A 20,934-nucleotide genomic window follows, 5' to 3' on the forward strand; every position below is an offset into this window, starting at 1 on the left:
TACTATTATGGCTCCCAGTAGACTCTTGCAATATCATTTTCATATACCGTAATTAAACTAATAAGAACATAAGTCAACGGTAACATCAGAATATAAGAATGGACAGGTCTACTGAGCTCAGCAAGCAAAGGATTAGCCACACGAAGGTAGGGCCCTACAGTGGTGTGTAATGCTGTCAGGCTCCAGTATCTGAATGCACACACTATCAGTCCTTCTTACCAGGCCAGTGCGGCTGGGTTTGCCGCCCACTGAAGAAGCAACCGAGCTGAGGGAGCTGATGGAGGAGGCGCTGGGGCTTCGTTTCAGGCCTGACGGGGTAGGTAGTACTTTCCGTGCCGGTGTTTTTGACTTGGCTGGCGTTGTAGATGGAAATCCAATCTTTGTTACTTTATGGACTGGTGCAAATAACCCATATTTGGGCTGGCACTGGAAGTACCTATTTAAAAAAAATAAATAATAATATAATCAAATACAAAAGAAGAGGTTGTTACAGACCAGAACTAAAAGCACACTCAAGGTGAAATCATAATTTGTAATGCTTTTTAGTCACGGGTACAGTATAATTTAATTGCAATAGATTGGCAAATTAAATTGTTGCCACTCTAAATCGTAAAAGCAGTTGTCCCACTCCTAGACCTCAGGGCTGAACGGATATTCAAAGAATATTTAATTGAAGCATTGCTTAAAGTTGTTAAACAGCTCTACCTTTTCCCCCCCAGCAATTGAGAGGAGTGGAAGCTCCACGCCACAGTATAAGTGATTAAGAAGTAAGGTGAGTAAGTTGTAGGCGTGCAATAAAAAATAAAACACAGGAAATAGAATACCTGGTTCCAGCCACGGCCCCATCATTCTTTCCCAAGGGCTCATCAAGCTCGACTCCACACCACTCTCCCTTCGCAAAGTCTGTATCTCCTAGGAATCTCACCACTCCAGCCTTCGTACCCCCAACCTACACAGTGACAACATAACAGATGCATTCAAATACAAATAGAATAATAACTAAGCAAAGCAAGCGCAGTACCACCAGCACGTTAATATCAAACAGAAGGGCACGTACTACAAATTCCTAGTAATTGTGAGGAGTGCTGCTCAGCTCAATAATGCACACCGGTCTCCTTCTCAGCTGGGTTTCTTTCAAGTAAAAGCCATCAGCCTCACTGCTAGTGTACCGGTATCGAGCATTTCACTGCTGCAGCGCTGATGTCATGGAATCAGAATTCCAACCCACAGCATTCCACAAAACCCCTGACAGTTCCTTACCAGGACTGCTGTAGAAACTGGGTGGCTGCAAACGGGATAATTGCGCTAGGCCAGATGAACCACAAGTGCGGAATAGCTGCTTGAGAAACACGCACAGCGCAATCCGTCAGGGGTTAATGAAGTAGCCACAGCTGCTTTAACTGGCAGCTCAATGGACCATTTACAAAGGCTGTGGCCTTAGGTGATTTAACAGTGGGAAATAACATGTAATTCAACGCGCTGTAGGGCGACAGTCATTCTATACTGGTCTATTATACAGGTTTGGCAGTGCTGCATATGAAACACTTGCCTGATTCAGAATCTAAATTAATAGCGGAGGGTAAACAAGTTCAGGACCTACTGGAAGTTTATAAAACCTGCATTAGTAGTGTCTACTTAAAAGCACATGTGAAGCAACATAACATTGCGAAGGCAAGCTAATAGGAGGGTTTTTATAGAATGCTAATTGATTGGCCAAGTTAATATGGGCATACGCCATCTTTAAATTCCATATGTACAAAAACAATGCAAGAGAACAGGAGAAGGGCATCACTGCGTGAGAGAATAACTAGTCATCGTGAGACATTCACAATACCCTACAGAACACGACCACTTCCAGGCATCTGGAAAAAATGTCTAGACACTGCAAACACACCACTTAAAACCACTAAAATAAAGACTTCTGCATCTTAAAGAACTAGGCTACATTTCTATGTTGTAATAACAGGGATGGAAATAAGACTCCCACTGCATAGCAGTTTGAACCATTCCTGGTTTTACTAAGAGTTTAATAGAACACACCTGAGCTTGCTACCTATATGTGGCTAATCAAGCTCCAAAAACTAAAAACTGTTTCTGTCACATAACATGACATGCAAGTTCTATGCATTTTATGCGATTAGAACACCGAGACGTACTCAAAACAAGTGCAAGAATATAGGGACATAACAAAACGCATCTCTTTAACATAATCCCCTGCTACAGACATACAACTTCAAATAGATTTGAAATAGAAGTCGACAAAATAAATGTATTCACAAAGCAGGAGCCAGAACCTAAATGTTAAAGGCATGTCTTGAATAGAGTGTTAGTAGGCGTGGGAAGAAGCACGCAGGCAGGAATTGGATGTCATCACAGGGGCTGGAGCCCTTGACACAATGTTTCCTTGCTGCATGCCAGCATTCCTGGAGCCTTACAGCAGCTATAGTAAACAGAAAGGCTCTTGCAAGATCCCAAACAACCATATGTGTATATCTACACAGGGATGGAAGTACGACTCCCATTGCATTGCAGTTTGATCCATTCCTGGTTTTACTGAGAGTTTAATAAGACACACCTGAGCTTGCTACCTACACACCATAGCAAAATCAAGCTTGTATTGAAACCTGGAGCGGGTGAAACTTATGCAATATTAGTTTTATTTTCATCCCTGCTACATAAGGTTAACCAGTCTGTCTCAATTCAATTACAAAAAACAGCACTTGGCTTTTCCATGAGCATTCAAACAAAACAGCCAGCCAGCCTTAGTAGAAATGCTTGAGAGGATTCATGTATGAATTTTACAAATCTAAACAGAAAAGAATAGCAGATATAAAAACAGCAGCTGTAATGTATCTGACTTCACATATTCAATTTTGGTTTCAAGTGATGTAACATCATTAGGCTGCACAATGCTTTTTAAGTTATTTTTCACAGATCTGTTTTATGAACAGCTTTGTGGCTTCTGTGATACCGATTAGATACTAAACCGTGACTAACAGTAACCTGCCGTCAGTATGAGCTCTTAACATGACTTAATATTGTGGTCACAACATGTGCAAGCCTGCAGACTTAACTTCCTTCTCATATCACATTTCTACATGATGAGAGCCAAAACATTGGCATACTTGTCTTAGTTTCTGCATAGATTTACATTAGCACCTGCAACTGAGACTGAATAGAAAGCAATCTCAAAAATCACTCCAGGTTAAATGGACATCTACATTTTTAAAATGTTTTGGTTTACACGTCCACACAAAAACACAACCCCATTGTGATGCATAATGTTACCTGCAACGGCAAGTGGTGAGATTTTTAGAATTGTATGAATCAACCTTACCAGGACACGATCCCCGAATTTCAACTCCCTCTCCCCTTTCTTTACGGAGCCCGCCTCAGACAGGTTTGATACGGACTCGCTGGCAGTCCTTGTGAGGTTGGTCACTGGGGTGGTGGGCGTGGTGGGAGTGACCGGGGTGGTTGATGTCTTTTGAGCAGCTGAGGCGGAAGATGCTGGTGGCGGCAAGGACACGCTGGCAGAGTCGCGTGCGGGGGACGTGCTTCTAGACTGGGGGGCTGTCTGCGTGCCGTTGGCCTCGCCATCCGCTAGGGGATTGCGGGATAGCTTGGACGGCCGGGTAAATATGCCTCGTTGGGCTTCGCACTGAAAGTATCGCACCCCGCCCACCGACCCATCGTTTTTCCCTATCGATTCATCCAAAACAATTCCTGCCCACTGGCCAGGGGCGAACTGAGTCTCCCCCAGGAACTGAATGAATCCGGGTTTGTTTCCATTGACCCAGACTCGCTCTCCGACGTGAAAATCATCCACAAAGTCCTCCTGAGACGCCGATGCCGGGCTTGAGGAGGTCTTGTCTACGGAGGCTTGTTTCGCTGGAGCTGCAGGAGCAAAACAGAGAACAAGATCGCTACTGAAGTTAACCAGCAGCCAGCAAGTGGAAAACCAGGAATCTCTACTTTTTTCCTGTCCCAAGATACAGTATGCATCCCAAGCAGGGGATACTAAAAGGGCATTCTTGTATTTACACACTGACCATTCAAAAAACAGGAAAAGATGAATGTTCTGCATAATGTGAAGCATTATCTACTGTAGTAAAATACATTGCAAGGACATCTCTCTAAATGTAATGAAGATGATGAACCTGAAAAGGATACCAAGACCAGCACACAAAGGTTTAACATCACAGTCCCATTACAAAATATTAAAATCTATAAAAATTATACCTGCAGGTAAATAGGATCTAGAGGCGACATTATAATAGTGGATTTAAGTACTGATAATTAGCATACTGTTATCTCTCCATCTCCTATCTAAACTAAGCTAAAATAAATGTGTGATCCTCTCTGTTATAGCCACATAACCATAAAGATCACATGCTGTATGGTTAGGAGCTTTTCCATGAGCAGGTGGAACACAATATCATGAGACACATATATTCATCTTGTAATCTTCATTCCAAACACCACTATTCACTTAAACCCGCTTCCCTCTGTCTGCACCCCTAACGCAGCTCTGCTGCACTGGCACAATCAGGCAGATGGATAATTCCATATGTGCACCAATAAACTGGCCCATTATAAAAAATAATAATAATAGCTAACATGTTTTTTTTGCACTTTGAAAATAATACAATTTCTGTATACATCTTTAGATGTTTCAGACTCAAGCATTGTAAAAAAAAATAAAAAAAAAAAAAAAAATTCATACAAGGACTGTGCATTGTTATATTCACTATATGGCCGGTAACTACGATCAATAATAATGCAAACCAGCCTTATAAAATCTAACAATTCCAGCGGGTTCTCCCCGGCCCCAACACGGACAGGCCTGCTTTTCTCTTACCAGCGGCTGTGCTGGTTTTGGTTGCAGTGGCTGCTGCTTTACTGATCTTGCTGGGAGCTTTCAGCCCGCTCGGTTTAAGCATGCTCATTCTTCCTTTGTGCTCGGGGTGTCTGCTGGTCTTTGTCTGTCACTGGTGGCTAGCTCTTCCCAACCATCGATTAAGCGGCTCGGCTTTGAAGTGCTGTCTGTCTCTGGCAAAACCTGCAGGAAAAGAAGAGCGACCTGTAAGAGAAGAGAGCCGGGCAGGGGACCCTCAAAAGAATAATGACATGATTCTGTAGGCTAGGCACACAATAGGGAGGATCAAAGGCTGTTGGGTTATAATATGAACATGCAGCGCTATGCAAGAACACAAGCGCGTGTGCGCGGACACGCACACACACACACACACACACACACACACACACACACACACACACACACACGCGCACGCAGCCATGTTTAAAGGTTAATTTGAATCTTAAAGAAAATGTTAGTGGAATTACATTGTTAATCTTTTAAATACATATTGTTGTTTGCCATGAATATGCAAAAAAAAAACCAAAAAAACAGGTGCAAAAAAAACTCAGATTACAAACAAAACTCTTGTTCTTCATCATAAAGGGATGACCGATTCAGTTTCATTTCCAAAATGTTTAAACACTAGGATTATTCCAGACAAATTATACTAATATGCTAAATTACACACACAGCAATACACAGAATAATTTAATGGCACGAAGAGTTCAAAAGACTGATATTGTGTCCTAAGAGACAACACAAACAGATGCCAGGGAGGAGAGATGTATGTTGACAGTCCTTAAAAACAAACAAAGCAGGTCTTTTCAGAAATAAAAGCACTTCAAAGCCAAATCAAATTACTGGTACTGTATGTTACAAAAGAGCATGAACATCAAATGCCTATTATTTAAGATCATCACAAAGTACAGTCATAGACAGTTTTAATTGAACCCCACTAAAGTCAACACTATAAAAACATTCCGTTTTTCACCCAGGCAATTTATAGCTAAAGCTCCAGTCATGATAAAAGTAATAAAGCACAATGATAGAAGCACTTGTATTGAATTGAATGCCGCTGTTCATGCATTATTAATATCACCTCTTTAGTAGCGGACAATAAATCAGCCAGTTATCTAGACTTTTTACTGAGGATTAATGCTGTAATGGGGCTGTCATTCAAAAGCAGAATTGCTTACAAACTGCAGAACTGCATTCTGCGTTCCAATCTGATCAAAACAAATAAGATTAAGGAGGCTAATTTGGAGATGTAGGATTACTCCACCCTCAAAACAAGGCGTGTTGCATCTAGTGTTTGTACCCATGAATCAAATCCAAGGAAAGTGACTGCATTTTGTTTCTCCAGATCCTTTAAATAATGCATGCATGTCATAGTTACACTTAATGTCTTTTCCATACACCGTGCATCTGAAATCAGAATGCAGTGATTTACATAAAAGTGTCCCACATGTGCTTTCTTCCTTGGCATGGCTGAGCAGCACGGCATGCAATAAAAACATGCTTTGAATACCGTATTAGGCTGAAATGATAAAAAATAAAAGGTTCCTTTTAGTACCACATATACCATAGGCTACAAAATGAATGATTACCAACAGCACAGAGCAGGGTGTAGCAGCTGTGCCAATGTGTGCCTGGGGAGAAATGCAGTCTCCATGTATGTGCAATAACCCACTTCACCACCACCCTCACATTGCCAGGGCTTTGTTAGGAACATTAAAAGGAACATTACAAAGCTCTTGGGGAGTTCAAACCAAGAAAGTCTTTCCTGGCAGAGGATTCTAAAAGCAGGGAGCTCTGGGTTAAATATATTAGCTGCTGACAGATCATTCGTATTCTATTTACTCACCACTCACACAACACTAGTGTCTCCGAGAACTCAATCTTTTTCAAATTCAAACTGATTTCAAGAACAAATGAAGTTAAAGTGCACATCTAGCAATAAGCAGACGGGTGTAATCGGCATCACGAGTTCAAATGGCTCCTACATTGTTTAAGATTTCTTTCTGTGTCATACTGTACTAAAGAATTTGGATCAGAATCTTGATTATTGCGCAACGCCATTACATTGCTATTAAACTGTCAACTAGTGTGTAGTATAGACGCACCTCTCTTCAATACAGTCCCAGGTCATTTCAAAGCCTAAAAGGAAAAGCCCTTTGAGAACCTCTACTCTTAACAAGATTACCCAACGCAGGACAGAATGGCTAAGTGCATTAAAGAATAGCTCTGATCTCAGGCTAGCAGAAAGCAGGACTAACTCAACAACACAGTAACAATTCTTACATCCGTTACACTGCTGTCAAAGTATAGTTTTGAGAACAAGATGATGATGATGTCAGTCTAAAATATCCCTTTATTTCAAATAAAATGAAGCCCGCAAGACATTTTCAGATCGTTTTTTTTAATTTTTTTTATTTAGTAGTCGGCAATTGTTTTTACCCAATTTTTCTCCCAATTTGAAATGTCCAATTGTATTTTTAGGCTCAGATCATCGCTACTACCCCTGCGCTGACCCGGGAGCGGCGAAGACGAACACACGCCGTCAGCCAACCACTTTTTTTCACACTGCAGGTTAGCCATGCAGCCACCTCAGAGCTACAGCGTCGAAGGACAACACAGCTGTGGACAGCTTACAGGCAAACCCGCAGGCGCCCTGCCAGTCTACAGGGGTCGCTGGTGCACGGTGATCCGAGGACACCCTGGCCGATCTATGTCTCCCCCCCACCCCCGGGCGGCTCTCGGCGACCTCCAGGCTATAGGGCGCATCCTGCACTCCACACAGAGCGCCTTTACCGGATCCACCACTCAGCAGCTTCAGAGCATTTATTTGGTCCCAGAACTCTACTTCCAGTCTGTCTTTGTGGAGCTGTGCACACTTCCCAACACTGCGTGGCTTCATCCTCTAAAAATACCTGGTCACAAGCGATCCGACGTGCAGAGCGGCCAAGGCAGCTGACATCACTAATCTAATTTAACCTTCACAGCCGGCGAGTGCCTCTCTGCCCTGCGAGTGACAGACACCAGCAGGTTGTGTAAAAGGTGGTGCGAGTGTACAAACTTACTGTGCAAGCAAGGTGTGCATTTCAGGAGAAGAGTGTCAGGAAATCTTTAATCATGTCCCAAACAGGGTTGGGGGTCAATTCCTGTTTTTCAATTCCAATTCCCATTGCCAGAGCTTTGCCCCGATTACGTTTTTTACAAAAGTTATCTCTTTAAGTCTTACTGTAGGTAATGTTCCCAAATGTTTCTTTTTAAACATTAATACCTGAATGCGTCTTTCAGAAAATACTGACAAACTTTGCCCTGGCAGTGACGAAAACAAAACACAAGTACTGGAAATTGGTCCCTTTTGGATAAAGAAGATGAAGTAGATTAAATGAAGATACAATACAATACATATCTCACATAGTTAGAGAAACAGTATTGGAAGCCCTGGAGATCAATTTGGTTTTCCCATTGTTCAAAACACAGCACTGGCCAGTGCTCTAAATGAGCAGACTGCTCTCATGACTGCTCTCACAAAGTGTTCTCAGTGCAGGGTAAACTTCAGTGCATCATCAGTAACACGAACATATAAACACAGTACACAGAGTGCTCTACTGTATAGTATTACGAAGAATAATCCATTTGCTTACGGTTTACAAGTGAATATGAAAGACATGTCAGTGTTGTGGCAGACAGGAGGGTCTATGTGGTAAGGATGTGAGAGAGTACTGACTGAGAAGGCTACACAACCAAGGACTGAACTGTAATTAGGTGATTTGGTGCAACAGGCGCCTTCACAGTTAACAAAGGTGAATACATCAATACTTTAGTATTAAATGACCTTTGTGGGTCTTCAGTGTTATTCAGCATTCGTGATCCTCCGGGACACTCTTGAAAATGATTATTTTTTTAACAAACAAAATCAATTAGGCACGTGTGCTTTGCAGGTGCAGAATGTGCTCAGCAATGCGAGAATGAGAGCGAGGGCTAGGTTTCATTAGCTGCCGATTGTTAAATAAAATTGAACTCTTGAGGGTTTGCAGGTCACTAGGGAGCTGTAACGGATCACTTTCCACTCTGTGTTCTGCCCTCAGTTACCCTCTCCGTGGATTAAACAAAACCAGTTAAAGCAATAACATACCGCAGTGTGTCTGCAAATACTATTCTGGCTGCAACCGTTTTTCATTTTTATTGAAGTCAAAGGTTTGCTGCTTGGAATTGAATTTATGAACAGAACACACTGCAACTGAGGTCTAGGGGCCCTATTTGGAAGCAAGAGAAAAGGCACATTTTATGAGAGGAATGATAATGGTAGTGGTACAACATTATCAGATCTATTTATTGCTGGTTTTATACCATTCAAATTAATCCCACTCTCAATTTGCACCGAAATAAAGAGAAAAGGTGAATCTGGTCTGACACATTACAATCCTCACTGATATCCTGTGTCCAATGTATTCCCCCTATACGACTTTACAATACAGACACGGAGAATATGTGGGATCTAATGATAGCCCGACTGAGACACAGAGCTGTTCAAATGGGTCTTTGTCAAAGGTCACACAGAAACGTATGGGATAGCTCATATTCAAACACACAGTGGATTCAAGCCTTGGGCTTGCTCAGCCTAAATGAACTGTTAACCCTAAATGTCACAGAGTTCTTTGTGTGCTCTGTGGGGCTGTCATGACAACCCTGAAACATTCTGCCTCTTTCAAATGGTTCTAAAGTGACACGGCCCATTCCGGATACTGCAGAATTCCTTCAAGCCACAACTTCCAATAGCGCAGCTTTTAACTGTTCAGATACTAAGCACCCTATCCCCTTCGTACTCTTTTGTTTCGGATGCAGCATTTTCAGGAACAGCATGGCTATATAGATGTTGAAGGTCTCCAGTTTCATTCCCAGGTTTACATTTTGATATAAGATACAGTTCACTAGGAGAGCTGCCTTCAGGATGCAAAGCTTTTTGTTCTAGGTTATTATTGTATTTAATTTAATTAGAACATAAGCACGTTAATCCAGTTTGGCTCCCATTCAAAGACAGATGGTTTCTGCATCGCATGTTTACAAAAACAAAGCAGTTCTTCACGCGACGCAGACACACATTTTTAACCAGCCTGCTGTTCTGTACATTGCTTTGTTTGTTTTTTTGTTAAGTTATACATAACCACTTCTTATTACTTGATAAAAGCAAATCGAAAACCCAGCTGAAAGAGTCCTGAAAAAAACAAACCCAGCTGCCCAATATAAATCGTGTTGACAGCTGTGTTTATCAGCGTGCCAGATCAGGATCAAGTGCTGTCCACGTGGCTTGAGCAACAACCTCTGCAGATCTAACGGGGGAAACTCGGCAAGAGACACATCATGGCTTTAAATGTTACGCTGCAGCACAGTTTCCAGCTTTAGAGTCATGCTGCATCCACACGGTACCTCCAGTTTTGTAGAAGCATCTCAACAGCTCCTCATATAGCCGTGTCTGGGAAGCTGCTGGATACCTGATGCCAGCTGGTCTTGTGCATACATCCCCAGTGATCCCCAGATTCAGAGATGCTCTGCTTCTCCACACTACCCTTCACTTGGACACACTGTGGGCATCATCACATTGCGGAACGTTTTCAGAAGAGTTGCAGGGTCCAGATTACCAGCTGTTACTAGTCATGCCTTCACAATCAGACTGATACTGACGACACGGCGAGCGTTGGGCGTGCTGGTTATATAAGCAGCTTCTTCCAAGACATGCGCAAGATCACGGGATGCAGGGAGCCGTCACACTGGCGAGAGGTGCTTTCAACGAAGCAGCAGCTGGGCCGTGTGCTTGCGAGGACCGGACTGCTCTTTGGAAGTACAGAGTGCAGCTTTGTTCCTGACAGCAGAGGCACAATTGAAGAGAGGCTTCCAGATCACAGGGCCCCAGTCCAGCGGCTGAGCGGCTTACTGACACCGATCAGGAGACCCAGTCATAGTGGCGGGACACACGCTGGCTTCTCCGCACTGCCCTTGTGCCTCTGTGGTAGTATTTAATGCCTGATCCCAATTATTCTGATTAAGATTATAATGCAGGGATGGAAATAAGACTCTTATTGCATAGCTGTTCCATTTCATTGCAGTTTGATCCAGTAAAATCTGGAATGGATGAAACAGCTATGCAATAAGAGTCTTATTTCCATCCCTATTTACTGTATATCAAATCAACAGAATTATCATGGCTATAATTCCCAGTGCAATGTTCGTAACCTTGTTTAACCATTACTGTGTTCAAAATGTGTTCTTCATTGAAAGGTTTAGCAACAATTACTTCAAAGCAGCGCGTCCATGTGGAATTTCTCACCACTGCTGTATGTTAACCTGGGATTGACTGTCGTAGAGGTCCTTTCATTAAAGAGAAGAGGTGGAGTCGGTCGGTATGAAATCCAGGTGCAGGGATGGAAATACTGCAAGACTCCCATTGCTTAGCAGTCTGTTCCATTCCTGGTTTTACTCAGAGTTTAAAGAGACACACCTGAGCTTGTTACCTTTACACTGTAACCGTAGCTAATCAAGCTTGTATTAAAACCAGGAACGGGTGAAACTGCTATGCAATAGGCGTCTTATTTCCATCCCTGAGGTGTCACTGGCTAAGAGTCTCTCTTTGTGGGGAGAGAGAACAAGCTCCACTCAAATAAAAAGCTGTGTCTAATTCACACCAAGGGAGGAAACCTTTGGTTTGCAAACAATGATTCATCACAGAAAGGCTGGATCTATTCCAAGACATCTTTATCTAATACGCTGTGGGACAAAAAAAGGAGAGTGCTCAAGCAGCTGTCTGAGAAATGAAGGAGAGTTCTGCAGTGTTCTGAGATTCTGGTGGTGTAAACAGTCTATACTATACAGACAGCTTGCACTTTACCCTGTTCAGAACCGCCCTGGAGTTTGTTCAATGCCCTTTGCAGAAGATTACTGTAAATAACACTCCCCTGTGCTCCCATATCAAACACGCTGGTTTAAACAGTCTCCTGCATCACTTGCTTTTTCTCTCAAGCTGTATTTGGGCTCCGAGCCGAGGCACTATGACAGGGTGGCCCCAGATTTCTCTGAATCCGCACACAGATGTGTCTTGTGTACCAACGCCACCTATCCTGCACAGCTCCAGCCACTAGCTGGCAGTTTGTAAAATAAACTAGCACTTCAGCTTCCAAGTTAGCACATACCGTGCTGTACTGCAGCAACAAGCAACGTGTCAGGAGACATGCAATATAAACAGAGTGAGTAATCCCTCTGGACAACAGCTAAAACACGGAAGCTTTTCAAGGTGAATCTCTCCACGATGGAACGACAAACTCAAGGGAACATTGTTTAGAGAGTTTCTTTAAATGTGTTCCTCCAAGGATTGTGGGCAAATCATAATAAACACTATGCAGTAACGCACGACAGCTGTTCATAAAAACAATTAGCTTGTGTTTTAATAGACAAAAAGGCTTCCCTGCGGTACATCTGGGAAGTGTTTAAAACCAAGCCGAGACAGAAAGGAGGGGCAAGTTAATGAATACCCAGCATTGTAAAACAACTGATGAAATATGTGAAACGATATCATAGCCGCAAAACTGAAAGAACCATGCAGTGACACTAACGCTCGAAAACAGTGGAGACACAGTAATGAAAATGAGGAAACATTGCACAATTAAAATATCCATTTTACAAATGGTTCTTTACTCATTAACAGTACTGCCACAGCCATCCAAATATTACATCTTCAAAGATACATTGAGACACTGAAAACCTACAGCACTTCACATCAATACAGTATAGCTCACATACTGTCATAATGGAATTTCATTTGAACTGTGACCCTGCTGTGAAACAGAAGAAACTACATTTTACACAATGCATGGACTCCCAAGAGCACTACATTTCACACAATGCATGGACTCCTAAGAGCACTACATTTTACACAATGCATGGACTCCTAAGAGCACTACATTTTACACAATGCATGGACTACTAAGAGCACTACATTTTACACAATGCATGGACTCCTAAGAGCACTACATTTTATACAATGCATGGACTCCCAAGAGCACTACATTTGATACAATGCATGGACCCCTAAGAGCACAACATTTTACACAATGCATGGACTCCTAAGAGCACTACATTTTACACAATGCATGGACCCCTAAGAGCACTACATTTTACACAATGCATGGACTCCCAAGAGCACTACATTTTACACAATGCATGGACTCCCAAGAGCACTACATTTTACACAATGCATGGACTCCCAAGAGCACTATATTTTACACAATGCATGGACTCCTAAGAGCACTACATTTTACACAATGCATGGACTCCTAAGAGCACTACATTTTACACAATGCATGGACTCTCTGATTGGGTCTAGTATGTAATGAGATTTCATTTTAATAAAGCCTGACGTTACTGGAAGACATTTATCTGTGCAAAACGCATTCAAATAATACATTCCCCAGAACCATACCGTTCACTGCGTGGGATGTATAGAAATGAAATAGTCCGATCATTATTGAAAAAGTAAGGCTTCTCTTCTCTTTTCAGCGTTACCTTATGATCAAAATAAATAAATCTCTTACAATCCCAGTTATGTCACTTTGAATGAAATGGCAAACAGCTTATTAGTCAGGTTTTCTCTTTTAGAATCCGAGCCCAGAAGCACGCCTACATGCCCCCCTTTCACTTCTAAAGCCAGAGGGATCACAGCAACGTTTCTCTGAAGCCGAGGCACCAAATCCTCTCAGAAGTACAGCCGACACAAAACACAGGAAACTTGAGAAGCTTCTTGTGCCTTTATTGAGAGGATGACAATGAAACTGTACCTGGGGCATTGCTTCATTCCAAGAGTCTGGTTACAAAACACAGGAATGGGAATAAGACTCCCACTGCACGGCAGTGTGATCCATTCCTGGTTTTACTATGGGTTTAATTAGACACACCTGAATTTGTTACCTATGCACTGTGGCTAATAGAGGTGTGCTGGTACTCTTCAGGTTAGTACTTTTTAAGGTTATTGGCAGGTATTCAATAAATCCATTCATTTACATGCTGATTTCCAAACAATACAAACTGTCCTTCCCTCTGTTTACAACCAATCAATGGCATGGACTATTACTGCTGTACTGGCATACAAAGGCTGTATGGTACTCTGTTGTAAACTGAGGGAAGGACAGTTTCTTCCTGTTTTGAAATCAACATGTTAATGAATGGATTTATTGAAGAGCTGCTGATAAATACTTCTTAAAAGCAATTCCGAGAGCGAGTAACGAGTAACAGCACAACCCTAGCGGCGAATCAAACTTGTAGTAAAACCTGGAATGGGTGAAACTGCTACGCACAAGGAGTCTTATTTCCATCCCTGAAACGCAACCAAAATGCAAGCTTCAGTAGAAAAAATAAATAAATAAAAAAAATAGAAAATCACTGCTTCATTACTGTCATTTTTTTTGTTCCGTTTCCCTAAAAAAAAATCACAATAATGTAATGAAAATAAAGCAGAGAACTTCCACTGTTTAGAATGCATCAGCGGTGTTCTAAGTTCTAATTCAGCTTTTATGACAAGCAAATAACAATAATTCTCAAGAGAATTATAATGTTTGCTCTGTGTGCAACCCCATCCCCCAATATACTGTACACAAAATGCATGCCACAGCCCTAGTAATCCAATGTCTAAAAATGACTTTTTGCTTAAAAAGACAAACTAAAGAAATATTCTCTCTTGATTTATGATCCATCATTTTTATACACTTCTAGTTTGACAGCACAATATGTTCGACAAACACTTCCAAAACTGTGCCTGCATTATTTATTTTTACTACCAAGTAATATATTCTTTATCCACAAGAATAAGATCATAAGAAGCACCGTCTAATCCTAAGCATTATTTAACACAGTGCAGATGCTTTAATTGTTGAAATTGCTACTGTCTGAGTTGAGTTTCCAGCCCATCAGTGCTGCTGAGAACAGGATGTGCCGATTCAGCAACTCTTTGGCTCATGCTGCATTCTAGGCAGGAATATACTGCGTTCATTAGCACAGATTGTGCAGACAGTACTTCCTCAAAACAACAGAATCTTAAAAGAAGTTCACTGAGCCAGACATCTCAGTGCAAACAGCAGTAAGTATGTACAGTATGAGATAGACAGGACAGAGGGAAGGAGACACTGCTTCACAGAGAGAGTGGGGAGGGTATGAATTGGGCTGCCCAGTCATGGTGTTGAGGCAGAATCACTTGGATCCTTCAAGACCCAACTTGACATCATTCTGAGATCAATCAGCTACTGGGAACCGGACAAGCTTAGACGGGCTGAACGGCCTCCTCTCGTTCGTAAACATTATGTTCCTTAACTCCCATTTAATGGTTTTAGCAGGAACTCCAAAAAGAGAAGCTGATGCTATGCTACCGATAGATGCAAGAAGGAAGCAAATCACTTACCTAGCACACCATAAAGATAAGCCACACCACCCCTGCTACTGTACACAGTGCCTCCCTTTCCCAGTACGCAGATCACAGTTCTGTATTCCTAATAAAAATGTACTTTATCGGAAAGCCTACATGTTCTTATGATTCCGTTTCAAAAACACAAACCATGTTTTTATAATTGCTCCAACTCTTCTCCTCAATGGAAAGAGGGTCAGGGTGTTTTTTCAGCCGGCAGTGCAAACAGTAATAAGTGTGTCCACAGCGATTGGAAACAGAAATACAGCAGGGCAGCGATTGGAATTGTAGTCTCAAACGGATGTAGACTACTTGTTAAAAGATGTAAGCGCAATGTCTCAACCTTGAGGAGGTCCGCTATGTGGGACAACAAGACGACTGGGGAGTGAACAGCTCTCATGCAAGAAAGGAGAGGCAACAGGCAGGGTCACAAGAAACACTACAGAAGAAAACAATCTGAACAGTGCAAGACCGCACAGGAAGGAGGAAAGAAGATGATAAAAACAGGAAATGGGAGGACGAGAATCCACTTTCAGCATGCTGCTGCAACGCGCAAAATGAAGTGGCTGTCATGCAGTATGGAGACTCCTTGTCTGGCTGGAGATTCAAGAGCTCACTTACAAAAATAGCTTCCTTAAGCAAAATGGGAACCACCACCTCATCCACAATTAAACACTGTGACCTGAATGTAAAAGACAGAACTTATAAATAGCAGATCACAGCTTCACAGAGAAGAGGGATGAAGACAGATCTCCCCAGGCTTTACCTTCCCTGCATGATGGAAGGTTTTTCGCTCTCTTATTTGGAGCAGCAATATTCTGGCAAGCAAAGCAGTGTTTAGCCTAGTTGAGAAACTGAAATGATTGTGCATCTGTGGATTGCTGCTTCTCCTCAACACAGAAACCCCCAGCAATATAAATCAAACAAACACAGGCCACGCTGTTGTTGGTTTCTGTTTTTGTCTACATTAAAGATTAATCAACATATAAAGAAACATGAATTGGTAACAAAATAAAATAAGCAAGGGTGTTCTGTGTCAGTATAAAGACTTATGATCACAAACTATTTTTGGAATCGTGTCATTTCAAACAGAACACGCAGAATTACAAAGCTGAGTTTGTGCTGACAACTTCAATGAAAGGACATCATTACTCAATAATAAAAGTGATCTTCTAAATTCGAGAGAGAGAGAGAGGGAGAGAGAGAGCACGGCCCTCTTTCTCTGGCTTCAATTTCTTTGGGTTTCTGGAATTTCAGTCTTTTTTATTACTTTCACAAATGGTCTGGATTCAGCAATGATTGTTTTCAAAGTAATCTGGATGACGGTTCAGATTGATTGAGTCACTTACCTTATATTGAGTTTCAAAGTCTTACGACTAGTGCCTTTTGCACAAAATGATTCCAGCCGCTTTCGGAATTACAGTAGACTAATGAGATTCCCACAGGCCACTCCAAAGCCTTTGCTGTAAAATATTGATTTTAAAGTTGGATTTTGTGGCACCATTTCAAAAGTGCTATGCAATTCTTGAGCACTGATTTGGAGTCTAATAAAATTTCAAATGAACTTAAATTAAGGGTACAACTGTACATGAGTTAGCAAGCCCCATAGCTTGTTGCACGCTACTGTATTACAGCTTTTGCATGAGCATGATCAGGTACAGTACAAACACACACACTGTATCTGGTAGTGGCATAAAAAACTGATTTGATTTGTTTAAAAGACCAGCAGAGAGTCTTATTTGTTCTGTCCCTTGATTACCTCCGCCAGAGAAATGTAGACATGTGGGTGAAGGTTCAGAATAGGAGAATGCACAGCCGCTTTCAAATAGAATAGATGTCCCATTTTTCAACCCACTGAGCTACATGACATGGTGTCAATATTTCATAAGGATAAGCAGCACGACAGTCAATCCTGCTTCCTAGACACACTTACAGTGCAAGTCCAAAACCATGAGCGACCACATTGCAAAGTACTACTGTAGCCAAAAACACCAAAGCAGTCATTAGATTCTGCGGACATGCTCATTTTATTTAGGGCAATGAAGGTTATGGTAGCAGGGCCTCTCTGTGTGTCATAGCTGCAGTGAAGCAGGTAAAGGGGTTACTGCAGCAGAGTGGAACACACGGGTCTAATTCCAGTTCTAATTGTGTATGCAGGAACTGGATCTTTGACACAAAGCTTTTAGAACTTGGCACCCACAGGGAACATCCTCGTGGGTAACAAGCTTGGCTCCTAACGAGTGAGTCGGTACAGTATCAGCCACACAGCTCCACTTTTTTCATGTGACAGGTGACTGTGCCGTCCCGAGGCAGGAGAAGGGCATGCTGTCCTTGGGAGTTGGGTTCTGTTTCTTGTTGCAAGGAAACCGATATCAATCTAACGGGCAGTGCCTCCAAAGCGATCATCGACAAGGTAATAAAATCCTCCCCTGAGTTACCCTTTTCCTGTACAGAAACTTAGTTAACAGCTTGTGGCCTGACAAGAAGATTGTGGTTAACTTTATATATACAGAAATGTATTTGTTGAACTCAAGTAAAGTTTTTAGGTTCAAAGTGACGCCGTAGGGCTTTCTGTGAAACTAACAGCTTGGATTATTGCACATTGTGATGTAATTGTAACCCTTTAAATCCTATTGCTCTTACACTTTAACAACCCCCTTTCTGAAGCTACGGCTTACATGAAACCCACCGTCCCAGAAAGCGTAGGTTTCCCACTTTTTTTCTGTCCCATTATCCAGAGACATCTTTCGTAAAAAGTGGCACTCTCAAAAGCAATCTTTCTAATTCCGCCTCTCTGGAATCTGTGGTTTCATGGCTCTGGGGTGACACTGAACAAGAAGGGAGAACCATTTCCTGGGTCAGAGTTTGTTTACGTTTGCCATGGAAACCATTACAGAGTCCAAGCAGGATTTAGAGAGAAGATCTAATTAGTTCATACTTTCTATACTTCAACCCTAGAACATCATTCCCACAAGCAGTTTCCTTTTGCATAATAGATCAATCCCATCTCTTGCTTTAATGTTGGGTGTAGATTCATAAATTGTGCCAAATCTAAAGTAGATTAGCTCATTAATGTTCTAGCTGACACATCAAAATATAAAATTAAACAAACAGCTAAGGATTACAAGGTTACATTAATGGCTGGCAACAGCAGCACCCAGACAACCATAGACATTTAAATGTTGTACTAGCTTCTGGACATGACCAGATTACATGAGCTATACAATATGGTTCAGCTGCCACACTCTTTCATGTGACCTCTTCTGCAGGGCTTCTCTTCGTTCATGTGCTGTGACTCTAAAGCAGTGGGTCACGCAGCACTGTACCTGCAAACTAACTACTTAGGGTCAGATTCGTTCTGGATTTTGTTGCCAAGCTTTTTCTTTTCTTTGATCAGGAACAGACAGAAAACAAAATGTTAAAGTCTGAGCTGGTGCGCAGCATTTGCCCCGATACAAGGTGTTTATGAAAGGCTTCTTTGTGTAGATCACGTTCATGGCAAACACGCAGAGGAGAGGAACGTCGGACACAACCGTACAGCTCTTGCATGAAAATATTTAATGAGACATTTTCAGGTCACAGACATCATTGTGATCATAAGAATCTGCGACGTACAGGACAGGCTTGCGTACGTGTATCAGCGCTAAAACAATTCGGTCTGGTTACTCATGGACTTTCAATATTGCCCACATTACTGTGATGATGCAATTGCATTCTATCACATGCAACATGGGGCAGTGACATCATTGTTTGAAACGGTTTCCATGGAGTTGCAAGGTGTGCCACCAAGTTGCATCACGATTGGAGCATATTATTATTATTACTTTTTGGGGGGTTAATTTGTTTGTCTAGTCAATTACTTTAAGAGAAAGTAGTTGTTTTTCACTTGACATACATTCCGTCACATTCAGTTGCTTTCCAAAAATAAAACATTACACCTAACCCTGCTACCAGTACAAATTAACAAGAGCACTACCTGGTGCTGGACATATTTCTGAAAGGCGTTTATGGGCAGTGCTCTGAGAATGAAATGATTTATATTGATCCAGGATGAACACGCAGGAAATGGTGTGTTGGCTGGACATTAATCCACTAATCATCACTTATGCTTAACTGCAAGTTTCTGCACAGCTGGATATCCTTGCTCAGTAGCCAGCACCCCCTGGTTGCACACATTTTCCAGCCACGACTCTCTAAACAAGAGTTTATATGATAAACGTCTATGTGGACCCACACAATTACTAGAGAAGACACAAACACAAACCAGATCTAGGTAAGGATACTACCTAGAGTGGGTTTTTTTTTTTTTTTTTTTTTTTTTTGCAACACGTGTTAGACTTTGACATTACCACACTACTGTCTGTACTAGGGGTTAACTGTCATTACTCGGATTTCACAACATTCAACCACAGGTAAGGTGGCACATCTGTGTCATCCAGCTAACACATTCGACTACTGACTTTGTGTAAAGCCAACATTAATCTCATCTCGTAGATTCAACAAACTGATGTCAAATTACAAAGAAAATGTCAATCACACAATGGAAAGACTACTACAGCATTCTTCTGACAGCAGGGTTCGCGTTACAATAAAAAACACACATCATCAGTCATGCGAAACTGAGAGAGAGACAGTCCGAGTCCGGCATTTCAGCTTTAAAAACAACGGCGGAAAATTCCACAAGTCTACCCACCTTTTAAATCCTAAATGAGAGAGCGCCTGTCGTTTTCAATTCGATGTCAAGACCTGGTAACAGCGTATTTGCGCTCGGGAAACACCCAGAATTACTCTTAAGCTCCCGTTTATGCTTGTCCCCAACTAACAAAGTGATTTCCCTCCCTTAATCTTGCAGAAGGCCCTTCCGTACTGTGTGTGTCTGGCAAGGAGGCCCGCAGAATAAGCGCTGCGCGTCTACACTGTCAGTAGCAAGCAACTCCTTTCCTTTCTTTCGGGCTGTGTAGTATTTGTGTTTTGCGCAACGATCGTACTTTTCAGCTGCGCTACAAGCTGTAATGCAAAAATAACGTCCCAGGATGTGGCCGCGCCGCTTACCTGGTATCGATCAGCGTATTCGGCTGTATCTTTCCCCCAGTGAATCTCTGTGATCCCCAGGCAGCTCCCACCTCTGCCCGTCTTCCTGCTACAGGTTCACGGTGAATACAGCGGCTTCAACATGAGCCGCTCTCGCAGACTGCGCGGTGACGTCACCAGACTGCTCCCTCACTCGCCTCTCTCCGGCTGGCTGTTTTGGCCACTGCAGGCGTTTGCTATATTCGCACTTTTTTAAAATTTATTTATTTATTTTCTTACAAACTGCACAAAACTGGAAGTTAGTATAGTAGTTTCAAATATATGGCCGCTCACTATCCAGACGTCATAATATTCTCACAAAAAAAGCGTGATCTGCTGAGGGATGTCATAATAATGCCTGTCACAATGTGTTTGCCTCCCAGTGACGTTCAAAGACGACAAGCCCTAGGGACCAAGCAAAGACCAAGTGAAAAAAAAAGCATTTATACTGTACCTACGCCTTCCCCAACCATTATTACAAATAAATACTTAACCATTGATTTCATCAACCCATACCCTGATGGGATTAGCCACAAATAACTGTCCCTAAAAA

The 20,934-nt window shown here is 42.1% G+C and overlaps 1 protein-coding gene across 9 annotated transcripts in view; it reads right to left on the reverse strand.

Annotated features, from left to right (window-relative positions):
- The window catches only part of LOC117427009 (CAP-Gly domain-containing linker protein 1-like), a 49,771-nt gene extending 29,207 nt beyond the window's left edge, over window positions 1–20,564 (reverse strand). For 6 of the 9 annotated variants that reach the window (XM_058994476.1, XM_058994479.1, XM_058994474.1 and 3 more), the window contains exons 1-5: window positions 20,364–20,563; window positions 4,862–5,062; window positions 3,338–3,897; window positions 825–949; window positions 220–436 (exon numbers count right to left, since the gene is read on the reverse strand). In XM_058994476.1, the coding sequence (XP_058850459.1) occupies window positions 220–436; window positions 825–949; window positions 3,338–3,897; window positions 4,862–4,949 (990 nt within the window). In that variant the 5' untranslated portion in view covers window positions 4,950–5,062; window positions 20,364–20,563. Of the gene's footprint in view, window positions 1–219; window positions 437–824; window positions 950–3,337; window positions 3,898–4,861; window positions 5,063–20,004; window positions 20,223–20,363 lie in introns of those variants that run through there. The other 3 variants (XM_058994481.1, XM_058994473.1, XM_058994480.1) reach the window with 3 other exon arrangements.
- Window positions 20,565–20,934: the final 370 nt, after the last annotated feature.

Source organism: Acipenser ruthenus, chromosome 21 (genome assembly GCF_902713425.1).
Source record: "Acipenser ruthenus chromosome 21, fAciRut3.2 maternal haplotype, whole genome shotgun sequence".
NCBI lineage: Eukaryota > Metazoa > Chordata > Actinopteri > Acipenseriformes > Acipenseridae > Acipenser > Acipenser ruthenus.